This window comes from Panicum hallii, chromosome 9, assembly GCF_002211085.1.
Source record: "Panicum hallii strain FIL2 chromosome 9, PHallii_v3.1, whole genome shotgun sequence".
Lineage (NCBI taxonomy): Eukaryota > Viridiplantae > Streptophyta > Magnoliopsida > Poales > Poaceae > Panicum > Panicum hallii.
The window spans coordinates 64,231,273-64,247,204 of NC_038050.1; the positions used below are offsets into that span (position 1 = coordinate 64,231,273).

Genomic DNA, 15,932 nt, shown 5'->3' on the forward strand with positions numbered 1-15,932 from the left:
GCCGAGGAGAGGAGCCGAGCCTGGTTGTAGCGGGAAGAGGGCAGCGGTGGCTGGAGCCTGGAGGGTCGGAGCACACGAGCCGCCGTTCGAACCCTTCGGCGACCGTTACGGGAGCAGAGCACGTGTGGGGCCGTAGACGTGGCAGGGGAGGCGATGAAGTAGCGGTCGCAGCAGCCAGCAGGGGATTTTTATCATTGGAAGCGTTTTGGATCTTTGTTTTGGTCGTTTTTGAGCCTGGAATTTGAACTGATGCTCTTCACAATATATTACCGCTACTGCCACCGTCCTGTATTATTGGATTGCTGAACTTCTCCTCGATCATGTGATGTCAGAACTGAATCATCTCACGTGGCACGTGAAACTCAGCAGCACCTGAGTGACTGTTTTTTTTATTTCCCTTTGGATCTGTGGACATTAATTTGGTGACTTGGCAATGAGTATTTGGTTGATAGCCGCACTTATCTTTAGCAGTCTTAACAAATATAGATAATTAGATAGTATTTCGTTCATATAAATGGCAAATGCTAGATAAAAATCGGGCAAGTATATTGGAGTCGTCTAATAGACGGTCTCATACGACACATTGTCTTTTTTTTCCTTACAGTATACCATATCCTTTAATCTGTGGAATGAAAAAAAATATTATAAGTAGTATGACAACAACTCGTACAATGGTGAGAGAGATGTATCGTAGTCTTTAATTTTCAAATATTTCGAGAAGCAACAGACTCGTTCTCTCTCCTCCACACCATCAAAAATACTACGTGGAAATGTACGAGACAACCTATAAAACTTCTGACATGTAGCAATGTATTCGCCCATTGCCTGTTAAAGTACTTCCAGTTTTGTTAATCAAAGTCTAGCAGATGCTAGTCATGCTCATATTTTTTTTGAAGACCATGCTCGTGTTGCTAAATTGGTTCTCTCTTTGGTCTACAGCTGCCTATGGTGCCTTAATGAGATTCCGAGTTTGTTTGGCAGAGCTTCAGTTCTAAAATTATTGATCTCCAAATTCCATAGAGCTCCTTTTGTCTCAAGGTTTCTGACTTAGACTTCAAATAGAGACAAATCGTTTTAGTTTAACCAACAAACTTTAAATCCAGCGAAAAGCTATGAACCAAGTCACCGCGAGATGCTCGGTAACAAATCGCATCTACCGACAACACGCATTGGTCTCAGAGAAGTCGCACCCTTCCTTTTTCATCCAAAAGAAGTGGGCATACCCTGCCCTACCTGGGCTGGATGGAACAAAATCCCAAGGCCAGGTCAAAACACACGAGGTACCGAGTCGGCGATCCCAAGGTGATCGTACTGCACAGAGTTTGTTAGTGATGAGCACGTAGTTAGGGCTGAATGGAACACTTCACCTCTCGTTTCCTTTCCCGGTGACGTAGCTTGATCTAAAAACTTGCCACGATTTCGTTCTATATGGTGTGCTTTCTTTGTCCACGGTACGGTGCATGGTGACAAACAGGGGGATGGGAGCTAAACGGGAAGAGAACATTTGGCAAAAGGACGCGTCGTGTGAGTGGGTAAGTAAATTGATTTTTCTAACAAAACAAGATGGATTTGGTAGATACTTGATGTTCCTTTATCATCGATTGATTGACCTAGCCACGTCGAATATGGCAACCAAGGAATATTGAAAAAAAGTAGGCTTTTAAGTCCTTTGTCAGTGACGAGAATTTAAGTCCAAATTTACTAATGCGGCCATTTTTCTCCACCAATTGCTTCGGCCATTTGCAGACTTCTCCTCTGGGGATACAAAATGCCGGTTTGGGTCTAGAAAGGCCACCTCAGACAGATTTTTTTACTGATATTAATATGATATATTTTATAAAATATAGAAAAATTGTTACCTCACAAAAGGATTTATGTATCATACATGTAATCTAAACATTCATAATTATGGAGATTTTCATCTATATCAGCACTCTAGGGGCACGGTTTGTATGGTTTAAAAACAAAAAAATTAAAATAAAACCAAACTATGTGAATGAGCCGGAAAATCTGAAGGCCTGGTCATCAGCAATTATGGTTGTGGATACTGGCGTGATTAGCAGTAATTAACCAGCTCCCCAACCTGAGGTCGGAGGCTCGGAGCTCCGGAGTCATGATCACAGTGCACTTTACTCAAACAAAAGAGCCGAGCGGCGAAAACAAAGAAAGGGCAGGAGAAGAAAGGGGGGCAATATTTCCACTTCACTAACCACAATTTTAAAACCCTAAGCAGCCGAAAGAAAAGGAGGCAAGGGAGAGCGGGCAAGCCACAAAGCACCCACCTCCGCTATACCCCTCCATTATAACCACCCCGTTCCCACAAAACCACCACGCCGAGGCAGAACCCAGCAGCTCCCATTGATGGACTGCGCAACAGCTTAAACTCCGCCTCGCATTTTAAACGGGACCGGCCGAGCGGAGCCGCAGCAGCGCAGCGGGCAGGCGCGCGCCTCTGGGGGGGGAGGGAATGGCGGAGGCGCCGGCGATCCTCTCGCTCTCCGCGGCCGCCGTGGTGGAGGACGTGCTGCGGCAGCACGGGTGCCGCCTCAGCGACCGCGACCTCGCGTCACGCAGGGCCGAGGAAGCCGGTGCGGTTCGCGCCCCTCCGTCTCGCTTGTGTTTGTTTCCGTTTTTTCGCCCGCCGCCGCTTTGGCGGGTTCGCTCGGGCGGGTTTGTTCTGAATTTCGTTTGCTTCGGTTAATTGGTGGGTGCAGCGGCGAGGCGGAACGAGGCGGCGGGGTGGCTGCGCCGCACGGTGGGGGCGGTCGCCGCGCGCGACCTGCCGGAGGAGCCGTCCGAGGAGGAGTTCCGCCTCGGCCTCCGCAACGGCCAGATCCTCTGCGGCGCGCTCAACCGGGTCCACCCGGGCGCCGTCCCGAAGGCAAGCGTTCCTCGTGTTCGTTAATTTGCCCCGTTCGTTCCGGCGGCCGCTGCCATCGTGTCTTGACGGTGCCCGTTGTGCCACGCGCGCGCCTGCAGGTGGTCGTGAACACGGCGGCGGACTCCGTGCTGCAGGCCGACGGCGCGGCGCTGTCGGCGTTCCAGTACTTCGAGAACGTGCGCAACTTCCTGGTGGCGGCGCAGGAGATCGGCCTGCCCTGCTTCGAGGCCTCCGATTTGGAGCAGGTCCGTTTCGGAGCAAGGGGTGGTGGGGCGCCACCACCTGGCTTTGCTTGCAGCTGCAGCAACTTGTCACCACACCGTTGCTTTCTGCACACACACTCCCGAGGAGGCTGTGACCTTGATGTGCCTTTTTGCCTTTCTGGGCGCAGGGAGGGAAGAGCGCCAGGGTGGTGAACTGCGTGCTCGCACTCAAGTCGTACGGTGACTGGAAGCAATGCGGTGGCACCGGTCCGTGGAAGTATGGGGGAAATCTGAAACCGTCGGCCTCCGGCAAGTCCTTCGGGAGGAAAAACTCCGAGCCGTTCCGCAGGAGTCAGTCGATGAATGAAGGTGAAGTGCCCTATGAGGAGGCTGGATTCAATGCCGACGCTCATCTTGATTCCAGCGACATGGTTAGCTCCACGCTTTAACCTTGCAGCTGCATTGGCTTCTCTATCTAGTTGCAATCTGGTTGAATCGTTGCTCCCTTTGCATTTATTTCCAAGCAGTCGACGTCGCGCCCGCTGAAAATGTTGGTTAGTGCAGTTTTGTCCGACAAGAGGCCGGATGAAGTTCCACAGGTATGCTAATTTGCTTCCCCATCTTTTGTAAGTTACTTACCAGTTCAAGGGAGATAGCTAATTTGGTTCAATATTTTTTTCTTATGAGATTGCCAGTTCCATGAAGTTCTTATGCTGTTGTTTGTATGCAGCTCTTGGAGTCCATGTTGAGTAAACTTGTTGAAGAATTCGAAAATCGTCTAAACAGCCAAAATGAATTGGTATGCTTGGTATTATTTGCCCATTCATTATATGTTGTTTTTGAATACCTTCTGCATACGACGTATGGCGATATGCTAGCAAGCAGTTGGTAATATAATAATTGAAGTTTCAATACACTGGGGCAGGTTAAAACGGCTCTAAAAAATGGTGCTGACAGCACAAAATCCTTTTCGAAATCAAAGGTTCTGGTTGAGACTACTCCGAATACTAGTGGGAGAAAGGCAAGTTGTAGATCACTCTTATTTAATGTGCTTGAATTGCGTTTCTTGTTTTACTCATCAAGTAACTCCTCCTGCTATCTCAATTACAGTTAGGATAGCTTCTAAAATTTTATTTTGTATAGATGGATACAACAGATATTTACTGTAACCATAAGCAAACAAAAAAAGAAACATCAAGAGAAGTGGCACTGAAGCAACATTCAATTCTCCAACAACAGTCAAAGAATGTTGAGGTACATTCTCAGTTTTCATTGTCTTCCTTAACATCTTGATAATGGTTTACCTAAATGTCGATGGTTCTTGTTGCCTCCAGGAACTCAAGGCTGATCTGATAACTACTAAGGCGGGTATGGAGTATATGCAAATGAAATACTCTGAGGACATCAACCTCCTTGGTAATATGAGTATGCTTTCGAAGTTTTGGTGATTGTGATTCATTAATTGCTTTAACATAAAAATACTAACAAAAGTACACATTTGCAATTTATTTCAGGAAGGCACCTGTTTAGCCTGGCTCATGCAGCTTCAGGTTATCACAAAGTTCTTGAAGAAAATCGAAAGCTATACAACCAGGTGCAGGATCTTAAAGGTGCGCTTGTTACATTAAATTTTTATGCATGGATATTCTAACCTGAATAGGCAAAGGTTTGGTGCTTTGAAAGAAAAAGAAAAATATGCAATCCTAATTTCTTTTTTTTTATGTTCCTCGTATACAGGAAATATCAGAGTATACTGTAGGGTACGGCCCTTTCTACCTGGACAAGGAAGTCCTTCCACTGTGGGTTCCATCGACGAGGGCAACATAACCATTGTCACCCCTTCAAAGTCTGGAAAGGAAGGCCGGAAAACTTTTAGCTTCAATAAGGTTTTTGGCCCATCAGCAACACAAGGTATTCTACATTGTCCCTATCTAGCTCTTCTCTATCTGAAATGGAAGGTCCACATAATTGTTTGTTGTGCAGATGAGGTGTTCTTAGATACCCAACCCCTTATTCGTTCGGTTCTTGATGGATACAATGTTTGTATCTTCGCATATGGCCAAACCGGATCAGGGAAGACATACACAATGGTGAGTAATACACACCAATCTTTGCCAAATAAGAGTAAATGGTAACAATCAAGAGAGGCCCTAAACAATACTAGTACTGAGGTTCTCTGTTTATCTCAATGTTTATTTCTAATGGTTTTATGTAGAGTGGGCCCAAGAACATGACTGAGCAAACCCAAGGTGTCAACTATCGGGCACTAGGTGATCTATTTAAGCTTGCTGAACAAAGGAGAGGAGCCTTCATATATGATATTGCTGTGCAAATGATCGAAATTTACAACGAACAAGTCAGGGATCTCCTTGTCACTGATGGTCTGAACAAAAGATATCCTTGGTGCAATCATATTTCTGTCAAATAGTTTCAGTTTCTTTATGTTATGTTGTGCTGCTGAAGGAAATTTATTTCCTTAACAAATATATACATTAGAGATTCGGAATAACTCTCAGAATGGGCTTAATGTGCCGGATGCAAGCCTTGTCCGCGTGGCGTCAACAATGGATGTCATGGAATTGATGAATGTTGGGCAGAAGAATCGTGCCGTGGGTGCTACTGCTCTAAATGACAGGAGTAGTCGTTCCCACAGGTAAGTTTGCAACCTCTATGTGTAATGAAATCACATAAGTTATTTTAACATTAAAATGGAAAGTAACACAATATTCTTGTAATCCTGCAGTTGTTTAACTGTTCATGTTCAGGGAAGGGATCTTACATCAGGGACCATTCTTCGTGGTTGCATGCATTTAGTTGATCTTGCGGGCAGCGAACGGGTTGACAAGTCAGAGGTCACTGGAGAAAGGTTAAAAGAAGCACAGCATATAAACAAATCATTGTCGGCCTTAGGGGATGTAATTGCTTCCCTTGCCCAAAAGAATGCACATGTACCTTACAGGAACAGCAAATTAACACAACTTCTTCAAGATTCACTTGGTAAGATAACTCCAACAATTTCCTCATACACTGGTGCTGGTGGTGGAGTATACTGAACATTCTTTTTCAATCGAACTATATTGATTCTATCAACAGGAGGTCAGGCTAAAACCTTGATGTTTGTTCATATAAGCCCAGAGAGTGATGCTGTAGGAGAAACCATCAGCACCTTGAAGTTTGCTGAGCGTGTCTCAACTGTTGAACTTGGTGCTGCTCGATTAAATAAAGAATCTGGAGAAGTTAGAGAGCTGAAAGAGCAGGTTTGTTTCTGTTGTTACGTTGCTCTATCATCTTTCATACTGTTTTTGCTCTATTCAAGATATTTATGTTCACTCTTCATTCTCAGATTGCTCGACTTAAATCAGCTTTAGCTGTGAAAGACTCAGGATCGGAGCAAATAATGAGTCGTGACTCTGAGGCATTTAACATGAAGATGTCTTCGCCTGGTTTTTCAAATAAGCGACAGGGTAGTTGTGATTTACTGTCTAGCCAAACGAACTTCAGACAACCAATGGAGGATGTCGGAAACATAGAGGTAACAATGTTGTGAACTTCTTACTTATGTCTTCCATGTATCCTTTACAATCCAAATTTTTAGGTGATTAAGATACGTGGCATAAGGAGTTATGACCAAACACTCTTGTTATTTCAGCTGTCGTATGATTCTTCAATATTTTTTGTATTATCATGAATCATATGTTATTTATTTTCTTATGTTTCAGGTTAGAGCCAATCCTACATTGAGGCAAAAGAAACCAAGCTTTGACCTGCAGGATTTATTAACATCAAATGATTATCCTTCATGGCCAGACAGCAATTTAAGGGTGAGTTTTCAGATGGGAGATGAAAGGGAAGCAGCTAGTGGGGACTGGATAGATAAGGTTGTTGTGAACAATAATAACTCGATCGGTGATTGGGAGGGGGACAGTGCAGCTTTACCGGACTTCTTTTACCAGAGATATCATTCAGGTATGAGGGAGAAGCAGTACCAGAGAAATAACACAAGACAAAAGGAGGACCATGAGTATGAACAGCAAAGGCCTCGATTTTACTCTACAAATACGGATGATTCTGATGACATTGACATGGCGACAAGTGATTCCTCAGAATCAGATGCGCTATGGCAGCTCAATGTCCAAAGCATGAATAGCTCAATTAGTGAGAGCGGATCGAAGGTTAAGAAACCACAATCAAAGCTAAGAGATGGCTCAGATTCCAGGTAACTATCTTTGACAAATGAAGCATCTATATTGCGGCAAATAAAATTGTGTATTACCTTGTTTGTCACCACGGAAAATAAAAACACAATTTATTAAACAAAAACACTATTACCGTACAAATTAAATTACCATTGACCTATTTCTTGAAACTTTGGTGCATTGTTAGTTATGACTTCAATCATTTGCTACATTAGCACAGTATCATAAGTTCAGATATTGGAAAATACAGTTAGGCTGTTGCTTAATTTGAATCGAAAGCAGTGAAAGTTTCCATTCATACATGTGGATCACAGTAATTTCAACTTTCAAGACTGTTGTTTGCTAAGGTTAATTAATCAAAGGGGTAGTGGACATCTGAAATTCTATTAGTGTGAAAATATTTATCGGCGCGTACCTTTTATTTGTCTAAAAAGTCTTCTGCTCTTATACAACCCCTTAATTTTGTGATGTTCCAGAAAAGAGAAAAATCAAGGAACAGACAAAGCTAGACCATTTCAAATATATTAACCGTTTATTTGGCTTGAAGACTAATTCTTTTGTTCCATGGATTTCCATGTACATCAGGACTCCAGTTCATTCTCAAATACCATCAGCGTCAAGAAAAGCCACAAACGGTTCAAGCAGATCTGTTAGGCAACCTTTAAGCAGAAGCGACAGCAGAAGGCTTTCATCAAATGGAAGACAAGCTGGTACAAAGTAGGGACTCTTACCATGATCGTGTGCAGTTTTTGCCTTTTTTTCTCAGCCTTTGTCATGAGAGATTGCGAGGTTGTTCTCGAGTACAGCAGTGAGTGACAATAAACCCAATTGATTGTGTCAGTGTGGTGAGTTGTGATCTCAACAACTGGTGTGTGAGGCCATTAACCTTTTTTTTCTTATTGGCCTATCAGGCTATGTTGAGTTCTTGCTAATTCTTTGTATGTTGTTCATAATATAATATATAATGAAAAGAAAGGAAATTGATTGATCAAAAGCTAGCGCCTAATTTCTTTACTACTCGAATGCTTTTATCTTTTGATAAAGGCTCTTTGCAATGTGCCTCAATTCTTGCAATCGAGCATCCTAAGGTGTGGCTTTTGCTTTTGCTGTGGTCCTTTGCAATCAACATATGATTTCCATGGGTCCACCCTACCCTACCATGAATGAAACAAATGAAGTTTACAATAGCAATGTTTGGTGGCATAGGTTTGTTTTCAGCTAATGTGACATACAGCCAACAACCTTACATGCAATCAAATTTTGCACGGCGATGCCGCCGACCTGAAGTATGGCGTTGCTGCAGAGTTGTGGTGCCTGCTAAAATATGTAATGAACCTGAACATGCAAATTTTCAGTTCATCTTCTGGAGCCTGGATGGATGCTCTACACCTCTGGACTCCGGTTGTTTTCTGGCAACACTGTAAACTTGGTTGCCGTCTCACCCATTTCTAGGGCTGGATAACGAGCCAGCTCGGCTTGGCTCAATCGGGCTCGTTATCTTAACGAGCTGGTTCGGCTCAGCTCGTTATCTTAACGAGCAGAAAAGTCTGCTCGGCTCGGCTCGGTCCAGCTCGCGAGCTGACTCGGGCAGCTCGCGAGCCAAACAAGGAACTCGAGACTCCGATAGGGCGGGCGGTGGGGGTTGCCGGGGGCACCGATTTGATTGCGCAGCGGGGGAGCCGGGGGCATGGCGGCCTGTGGAGGCCGACGCCGGCGCCTGCAAGTCTGCACGGCCGCGCGGGTCTGTGGGCAGGCAGACAAGCGGACGAGCTTGGGGAGAAAAGGCAACGGGAGGACCGGGGCACGGCGGCCCACCGGCGCCAGTGCCCGCGCTTGCAAGGCTGCGCGGCCACGCAAATCTACGGCGACAAGCGGATTGGGGTCGGAGGGAGAGGCTCGAGGGGAGCGGGTGTAGGGGGTCGATGGGCAGCGAGCTGGGCATTTGACGGCGGTCCTTGGTGTCGGCGCGTTGGCACGTGGTGCCCCAGTGGCCTAGCGGCATCTCGTGCGCGCGTGTCGCTCAGAGCAGGGAGCTCGGAGGGGACCGGGCAGGATAGATGGGAGTGGGAGGAGGGAAGCTGGAGGGGAGCGACCAGCGGGAAAGCTGCAGGGCTGGCGGGCGGCAAGCCAGGCAGCCGGCGACCGTCCCTGGCGGTGCGACTCAAGGGAGAATTGGAATGACCGAGATGGAACTGCTCAAGTGGGCTGGTAACTCTAGAGTTCGGTGGTTAAATGAGCCGGGAGCTTATTGGGCCCCTATGTTTGGGCTGGCACCCCGCTAGTGGGGCGCAGCTCGTTGAGCTCGCGAGCTGGCTCGAACTCGCTCATTATACTAACGAGCACAAAGTCCTGCTCGGCTTGTTAGGAATTGGACAAAGCCGCGCCGAGCCAAGCCGCGTGCGAGCCAAGTGAGCTAACGAGCTACGAGCATTTCGTCCAGCCCTACCCATTTCTGAGTGGAATCGGTTAGAAATTTATGTATTGATGAGCTTGCATATTGAAGCGCCCCGACCCAGAGGATCGGTTCTTATAATGTATTAATATACCAGATAACAGTCTCTGGTACAATACATTACATAGGTGGAACCAAAGTCATACAAGCTTTATTTTTACACAGTTCATCACGAAGATCACAAACAATAGGAACACGATTACGAACAACATATAGGCTCCAAGCTGCTCTTCGCACGTCATCAACACTACTACTAGACTATGGCTCCACGAACACAAACTTGGGTGCGGGCACGGACTACTCGACGTCTTCTGGAACGTAATCAGGATCCTCTGAAAAACATAGCAACAACGGGGGTGAGTACAAAAGTACTCAGCAAGTCCCACCTCACCCTATGAGAGGGGGTTAAAGCAGATACTCATGCAATGATCAAGTAGATAAATAATGCAATAACGAATGCAATAAAAAGGTGAGAAACATTAAGCTTTCTAGGTTCATCTCACCAGTAACTAACTCAAACAGGGCTAGGACCCTCGTTGTTATGTCCACACCGTAACCTGTCCTATACCGAGGACACGGCCATTCGAATGGGTTTATACACTCTGTAGAGGTAGCACGTTGTACCCACACGCACGATGCTGCCAGCGACAGCATCGACATAGCCGACACCCAGCCATGGCATAACCTCGCCTAGCCGCCCACATACCCTCGGGTCCTGACCACTCTCGGTCTCCACCCATGCATAAACACATCCACCTCGGCGCGACTACCAGGCTAGCCAGTGGGATTAGGCTAAGTCCGTCCCATTCCGGAACGCGTGGTCGTACTGAACATAGGTTAGGTGAGATGGCAAAACAACTTGGTCCTTGGGTTTCACCAGGGCAGTAACCATCCTCAACATCTCAACATCGAGCCTACCACCTTGGTAGCACTCGAACGTAAGTCTACCACCACGGTAGCGCTTACACATCCACTATCCCAACACTGCCCGGTCGACACTTCAACGCACATCAGGTTCAACTTAGCATATCCAAGAACATTAGGCAATCATCATGCAAGACATCACAACAACATGCTAACAAGGTAGTAACTAGGTTCATCTCAATCACTCGGCAAATTTCAGCGTCGCATGCAATAACCTATGCTAAAAGTTGTACGGGTAGATCATCACAATAGGCGCAATATGATCAAGCAGGGATCGATGAGACTTGCCTTCGTTGGCGTAGTTGTCCTCCGCGTCGAACTCCGGATTGTTCGGTCCTTCCGGGTCTCCTTCGTTTACGGGTTCTGCTTCCGATTCGCAACACGCAAGCACACAGCATATACACATAGCAAACATCAGCACATCACACAAACATTGGTTTCTTTTGATAGCTATTGCTTTTATATGAATTTAGGAAAAAGAATTGGGTCAAACGGAGTTCAGATGAGTGAGCTATGGTCTGATCAGTGTAGTGGGTTTGGGTAAATACGAAAATAAAAGGAATGGATTAGTCGTGGGCCTACTCCACGTGATTAGACTTAAGTGGGCTTGGTTTAGTTCTGGTTGGCCTGTGCGCAAGGCACAATGGCCCAAGGCCTGTTTAGTGGCTTCTAGCTTATTAGGCAGATGGGGATAGGGGGAAACGGAGGCAGCGCTCTCTGCTCTGCTCTTCAGCCGCCATGGCCACGAGCTGAGCTCGGATTGGCAAGGGAAATCGACAAGCAGGGTGCTCCAACAGAGGGGAAAGGTAGAGAAGGATCTGCTGGTGCTCACCTTGCTTCCGGTCGGCTCAGGAATCTCTCTCTGCTGCAGATCGATGAAGGCAACGAGTTGGGGATTGGGAAGAACGAAGAAGCTCGAGCTCGATTGATTAATTGCAGCTGGTCGGGAGATGGTGGTCGAATGGAGCAGGGGTGCTCGAGAGGCCACGGGCTCTTCTTAAATAGAGGAAGAAAGGCGATGCTTCACCGGAAAAAATCTCGCCGGCTCCTGTGCGCGTGGACGCACGCACAGTATGAGCGCGGACTGCTCGCTCGCTATTCAGGGTGAGTTCACTCAACGGGTCAGCAGAGTGATACGTTTTCACGGTGTGCAGAGGTAGGAGAAGGCTGGTAGCGGGCTGGCTTCGCACTGGTGATCGTTTACCGTAGTAAAGCCTGCGTACGGCTGCTTCCGGAGACTTCGGCGCATGCGAAATCGGTGGAGTACACGACTGCCGAGGCTATCCGTCTTGCCGTCGCGGTGTGCGTAAAGGCAGAGGGAGGACGGGCAAATTTGCCGGAATATCACGCAAAGCTAGCAAGCGTGCTGCGACACTTCGCAGGTTTCGGGATGAAAGGTAAACGGTGGCTGGGATGAAGTATGCTGTACGGTGGGTTCGGGAGAATTCTGCGAGAAGGAATGGCAAGCTTTGGTGACGCTTCTGTAGTGAGGAGGAAGAAGGGTAATAGGAAATTTACAGGCTTACGTTGGAAAGAAATTTTGTTAGGTTTCCAATTTACTCCGAAGGGTATCGACACGGATCGGTTGTGGGTCAACACGGAAGAGCATGACGGACATGTTATTTATTTATTTATTTATTTATTTATTTTGGGATGAGAACAGAGTGAGAGAAAATTTTAAGTAACTTATATGATTACTGTATTTGGAGTACTTTTATTTGATTAAATTGATTATTTAATATTAAGCAGTAGTTTAAGCAAGAACAAAAATCGGGATGTTACACATATAATGCGCACTGATGAATTTGTAACTCAGTAACTGCAACTTCGTGGTCGTTTTCCATTTGGTTTGGTTGTAGCAGAGCGAATTGGTAAAGATAGAGCAATAACGTATCTATTATACTAATAAGAGAGTGTTAAAAGAAGGCACCATGTTCACCGAGAGGATCTAAAAATTCTCATATTAATCTAAAAAAAGAAGAATTTGCTCCATGAGATTTTATGAAGATGTAACGGTCTAAATTAATCAGAAGAGTCCATATCAAATAGTCCATATCAAATACGTCTAATATAAATAGCATATATAAATTCGGAATTTTACAAAATAATAAAACTAGCATGTGATTCTACACCAATTGAGAAGCAAAATAGCTAAATAAAGAGCCCATGCCAAATATAATTAGTAAATATCTAATTTCAGGATGAAAATAACGAAAAAAATATCATTAGCAAGCTTTGGAAAAAGGGAAAGATCTATACGGTTGATACAGAAGTATGAGGTCCTTTCCTATTGTTGTAATAATAAACAGATACGAACCATCATGTCCTTTGTACTATAAGGTTCCCATGTAACTTGGTAATGTAACTCAAACCTATTAGGTTTCGAAAAAATAAATATATATTTATATTGTATTAATTAATCAAACCATCCATGGAGTCCGCTTGCTTGGTCTGGCACTGGTTTTTAGTTTGTTGCGAGCTTGATTCGAGAAGCATTGGATGACTTTTAGCGGATGGAGCTTGATTCATCTTAAATATGAGATAATTCGATAAAAATGAATAGCGGAAATAAGATAAAGATGAGGAGCAGATCAATACGCATAGCCATGTATGCACTTATCCTTTTGCTGCTCGGGAAATCAACGATGCAAAATGAATATATATCACCTCGGTTGATGGATTTGGGATTAGAACCTGTAACAATACCATGCACCTCCTCCTTCATTGTCAAGCTACCCAGCGGTCCGATGGCTCATCGGTGGGATTCAGTCTCACACCTTGCATCATTAAGAAACCTTTGGACTATATATACCGCAGCTTGATTCATCTTCAATATGAGATAATTCGATAAAAGTCAATAGCTGAAACAAGATAAAATGAGGAGCAGATCAATACGCTCCTAGCCATGTGTGCACTTATCCTTTTGCTGCCGAGGAAATGCAATGATGCAAAACGAATGTACTCACCTAGGTTGATGGATTTGGGATTAGAACCTGTAACAATACCATGCACCTCCTCCTTCGTTGCCAAGCTGCTCAACGGGTCTAACGGCTCATCGAGTGCAATTTAGCCTCACACCTTGCATCATTCAGAGACCTTTGGACTATATATGCCGCAACTCAACTTTAAGAAGTGTTAAAATAAGTCACCACGTTAGCCAAGAGAGTCTATAAATTCAATTAGTACATAGATAAATTTGAAATTGGAAAATAAGGAAACCTAAGAGTTCATATCAAATACAATTAAATAGTTATTTTTTGAATTAAAAAATTAAAAAAATTAGGATATGACTAAGGTATCCAAGCCGAATACGATGAGTAAATAGATAATTTGCGATGAGCCATATTGATCTGCATTTAATAAAAACTTTTTTAAAAAAATTAAAGATTAGACAACACTTAATTGTTGCAAAGTATAATTAGGTGACAGAGGAAGCATAACCGGTAGACATCAATGTGTCCGGCCACAACCTAATCAGACAGTGATAAGAAATTGATGAAGATGTGGATTGGTTACACTAAAAAAATTGATAAAGATGTAGATTGGCTGTACTAAGCCATTTTTAAAAAAACAAACTTATAACATATATTACAAGGCAGCAGTCTTATAGAAATATCCCCCAAAGAGGAGCCAATTACAAACTAGATCCAAACAACCATACACACGCGAACACCTCCACGCATCGCAGAGGCGAGAACCCGCATTAATCCACAGGCAAGCTACAAAACACTGTCATCACTGCTGCGAAGCTCGCTTGCAAAGGCCACTAAAGGGATCCATAATAATGCTTGGAGTCGAGATGGAGAAGTCTTGCTAGGAGTCTTGAAGAGGAAGAAGACTCCGTTGATGAAGACCAACATCGGCGACCAAAGGATGCAAATGAAAGTGGTGCCAGCGAGTAGAAAAGCAGAGTCCTCAAATCCGAGGAAAAGCTTGCAACACAATAAACGACAGAGATCTACAGGGATCTAGAGAGAAAGAAGCTGCTTCAATAGAAAAGGCGTCGGGGGAAGAGGAGAAGCAAACTAGAATCATGACAAAAATCAGCAAGCAAAGACTGCACAAATTCACTTCTGTGAGGAACGCAACACAAGCAAGTAAATCTACCGTGACTCTAACCAAAATAAAAACTAAAACAAGTAGATCTAGGTAGAAATCTGGAAGCAAGAGAAAGGAGGGAGAAAAGATGTAGGAGGAATAATGAGTAAGAGGAGGAGCCGAACTACGGGGCCGAGAAAATAGAGAAAGGGGAAGGAGATTCGATTGAGCACAACAAAAGCGAGAAGAAGAGGGAGGGAAGCAATCTTTATTCGAGCCTGCACTGCAGCTACCACAGCAAGCCAAAGCAACGGAGAAGGCAACGAGGACGCCGGTGGCACCGGCAATGGCCACAGCATCAGGGGAGAGGCGGTGCAGCCGCCGAGCATCCATCTGGACACAACAAATCACATATAATATACTATAATATACACTAGGAGAAGAGGCCGTCCCATCTCCCTCTCACCATCGGCAAGACGCCGGAGGAGGAGAGGGAGGGATCTAGAAGTAATGGGATCTTGGTGAGCTACGATAGAAGGGGATGGGAGAGGATAAGAATAGGAGAAGCTTCTCGCACGAGGGTTGTGAGCCTGCATTCTTCTATTTTGATAGGAATTGGTAAGGCATTGACTGCAATCATATGGTGGTTTAGTGATGAGAAAAATTCAGCATCCTATAATATCTATATTTTTTTACGCATTTGCTTATAGACACTTTGATCTATATGAACTAATCAATTGATCTATGAGAAAATGTTTAGGTTGATTAGATCTTGAAATAAGAAATATATGAACTACAAATAGATCTATTGATTGTGCATAAGATGAAAACATCTCAAATTGGTGATGGTCTACTTGAAGAACAGAAGGCAAAACCTTTGCGACGAAGAGACTCGCTCTGAAATCCTACTGAGGAAACACCAAAAGGATTTGCGAATTGCGACTAGACAATGCCGTTCTTACAGATGGGCCAAGCCACCATGAACTTTGGCCCATTGAAAATGGCAGTACTATCACTTGGGCCGGTTAATCTCACTGAAGCGCTCACTGGACAAGCCACCATGATCCATGAAGGATCTTTGCCAGCGATTCTTTTCTCTTGTTTAGCTTAGCCAACTAATCATTGCGACAGACATGCTACGTGTAGTATTGTTGACAAATGCATAGTGGGCAAATTGTGGATGCATGTGATCCCTATAATCAGGAGAGACTGAGAAAGTTAGGGCAGCTAGTGTCCTT

The 15,932-nt window shown here is 44.8% G+C and overlaps 1 protein-coding gene across 1 annotated transcript; it reads left to right on the top strand.

The window, feature by feature from the left end:
* The first annotated feature begins 2,401 nt into the window (after positions 1–2,401).
* LOC112877760 (kinesin-like protein KIN-14F) lies at positions 2,402–8,274 on the top strand. Its single transcript, XM_025942121.1, has 19 exons — positions 2,402–2,588; positions 2,715–2,881; positions 2,980–3,126; positions 3,273–3,515; positions 3,612–3,683; positions 3,815–3,883; positions 4,010–4,105; positions 4,228–4,338; positions 4,419–4,500; positions 4,599–4,694; positions 4,822–4,995; positions 5,068–5,174; positions 5,300–5,478; positions 5,576–5,737; positions 5,828–6,081; positions 6,178–6,341; positions 6,428–6,616; positions 6,804–7,300; positions 7,866–8,274. Exons 1-19 carry the CDS (start codon positions 2,468–2,470, stop codon positions 7,999–8,001), a joined length of 3,066 nt encoding a protein of 1,021 aa, XP_025797906.1. The 5' UTR covers positions 2,402–2,467; the 3' UTR covers positions 8,002–8,274.
* The last annotated feature ends 7,658 nt before the right edge of the window (positions 8,275–15,932 follow it).

Coding starts and splice junctions, on each gene's coding strand:
- LOC112877760 (XM_025942121.1), top strand. CDS start 2,468: ATGGCGGAGGCGCCGGCGATCCTCTCGCTCTCCGCGGCCGCCGTGGTG. Junction 4,501..4,598: donor TGAGGACATCAACCTCCTTG/GTAATATGAGTA, acceptor AATTTATTTCAG/GAAGGCACCTGTTTAGCCTG. Junction 6,082..6,177: donor ACTTCTTCAAGATTCACTTG/GTAAGATAACTC, acceptor TTCTATCAACAG/GAGGTCAGGCTAAAACCTTG.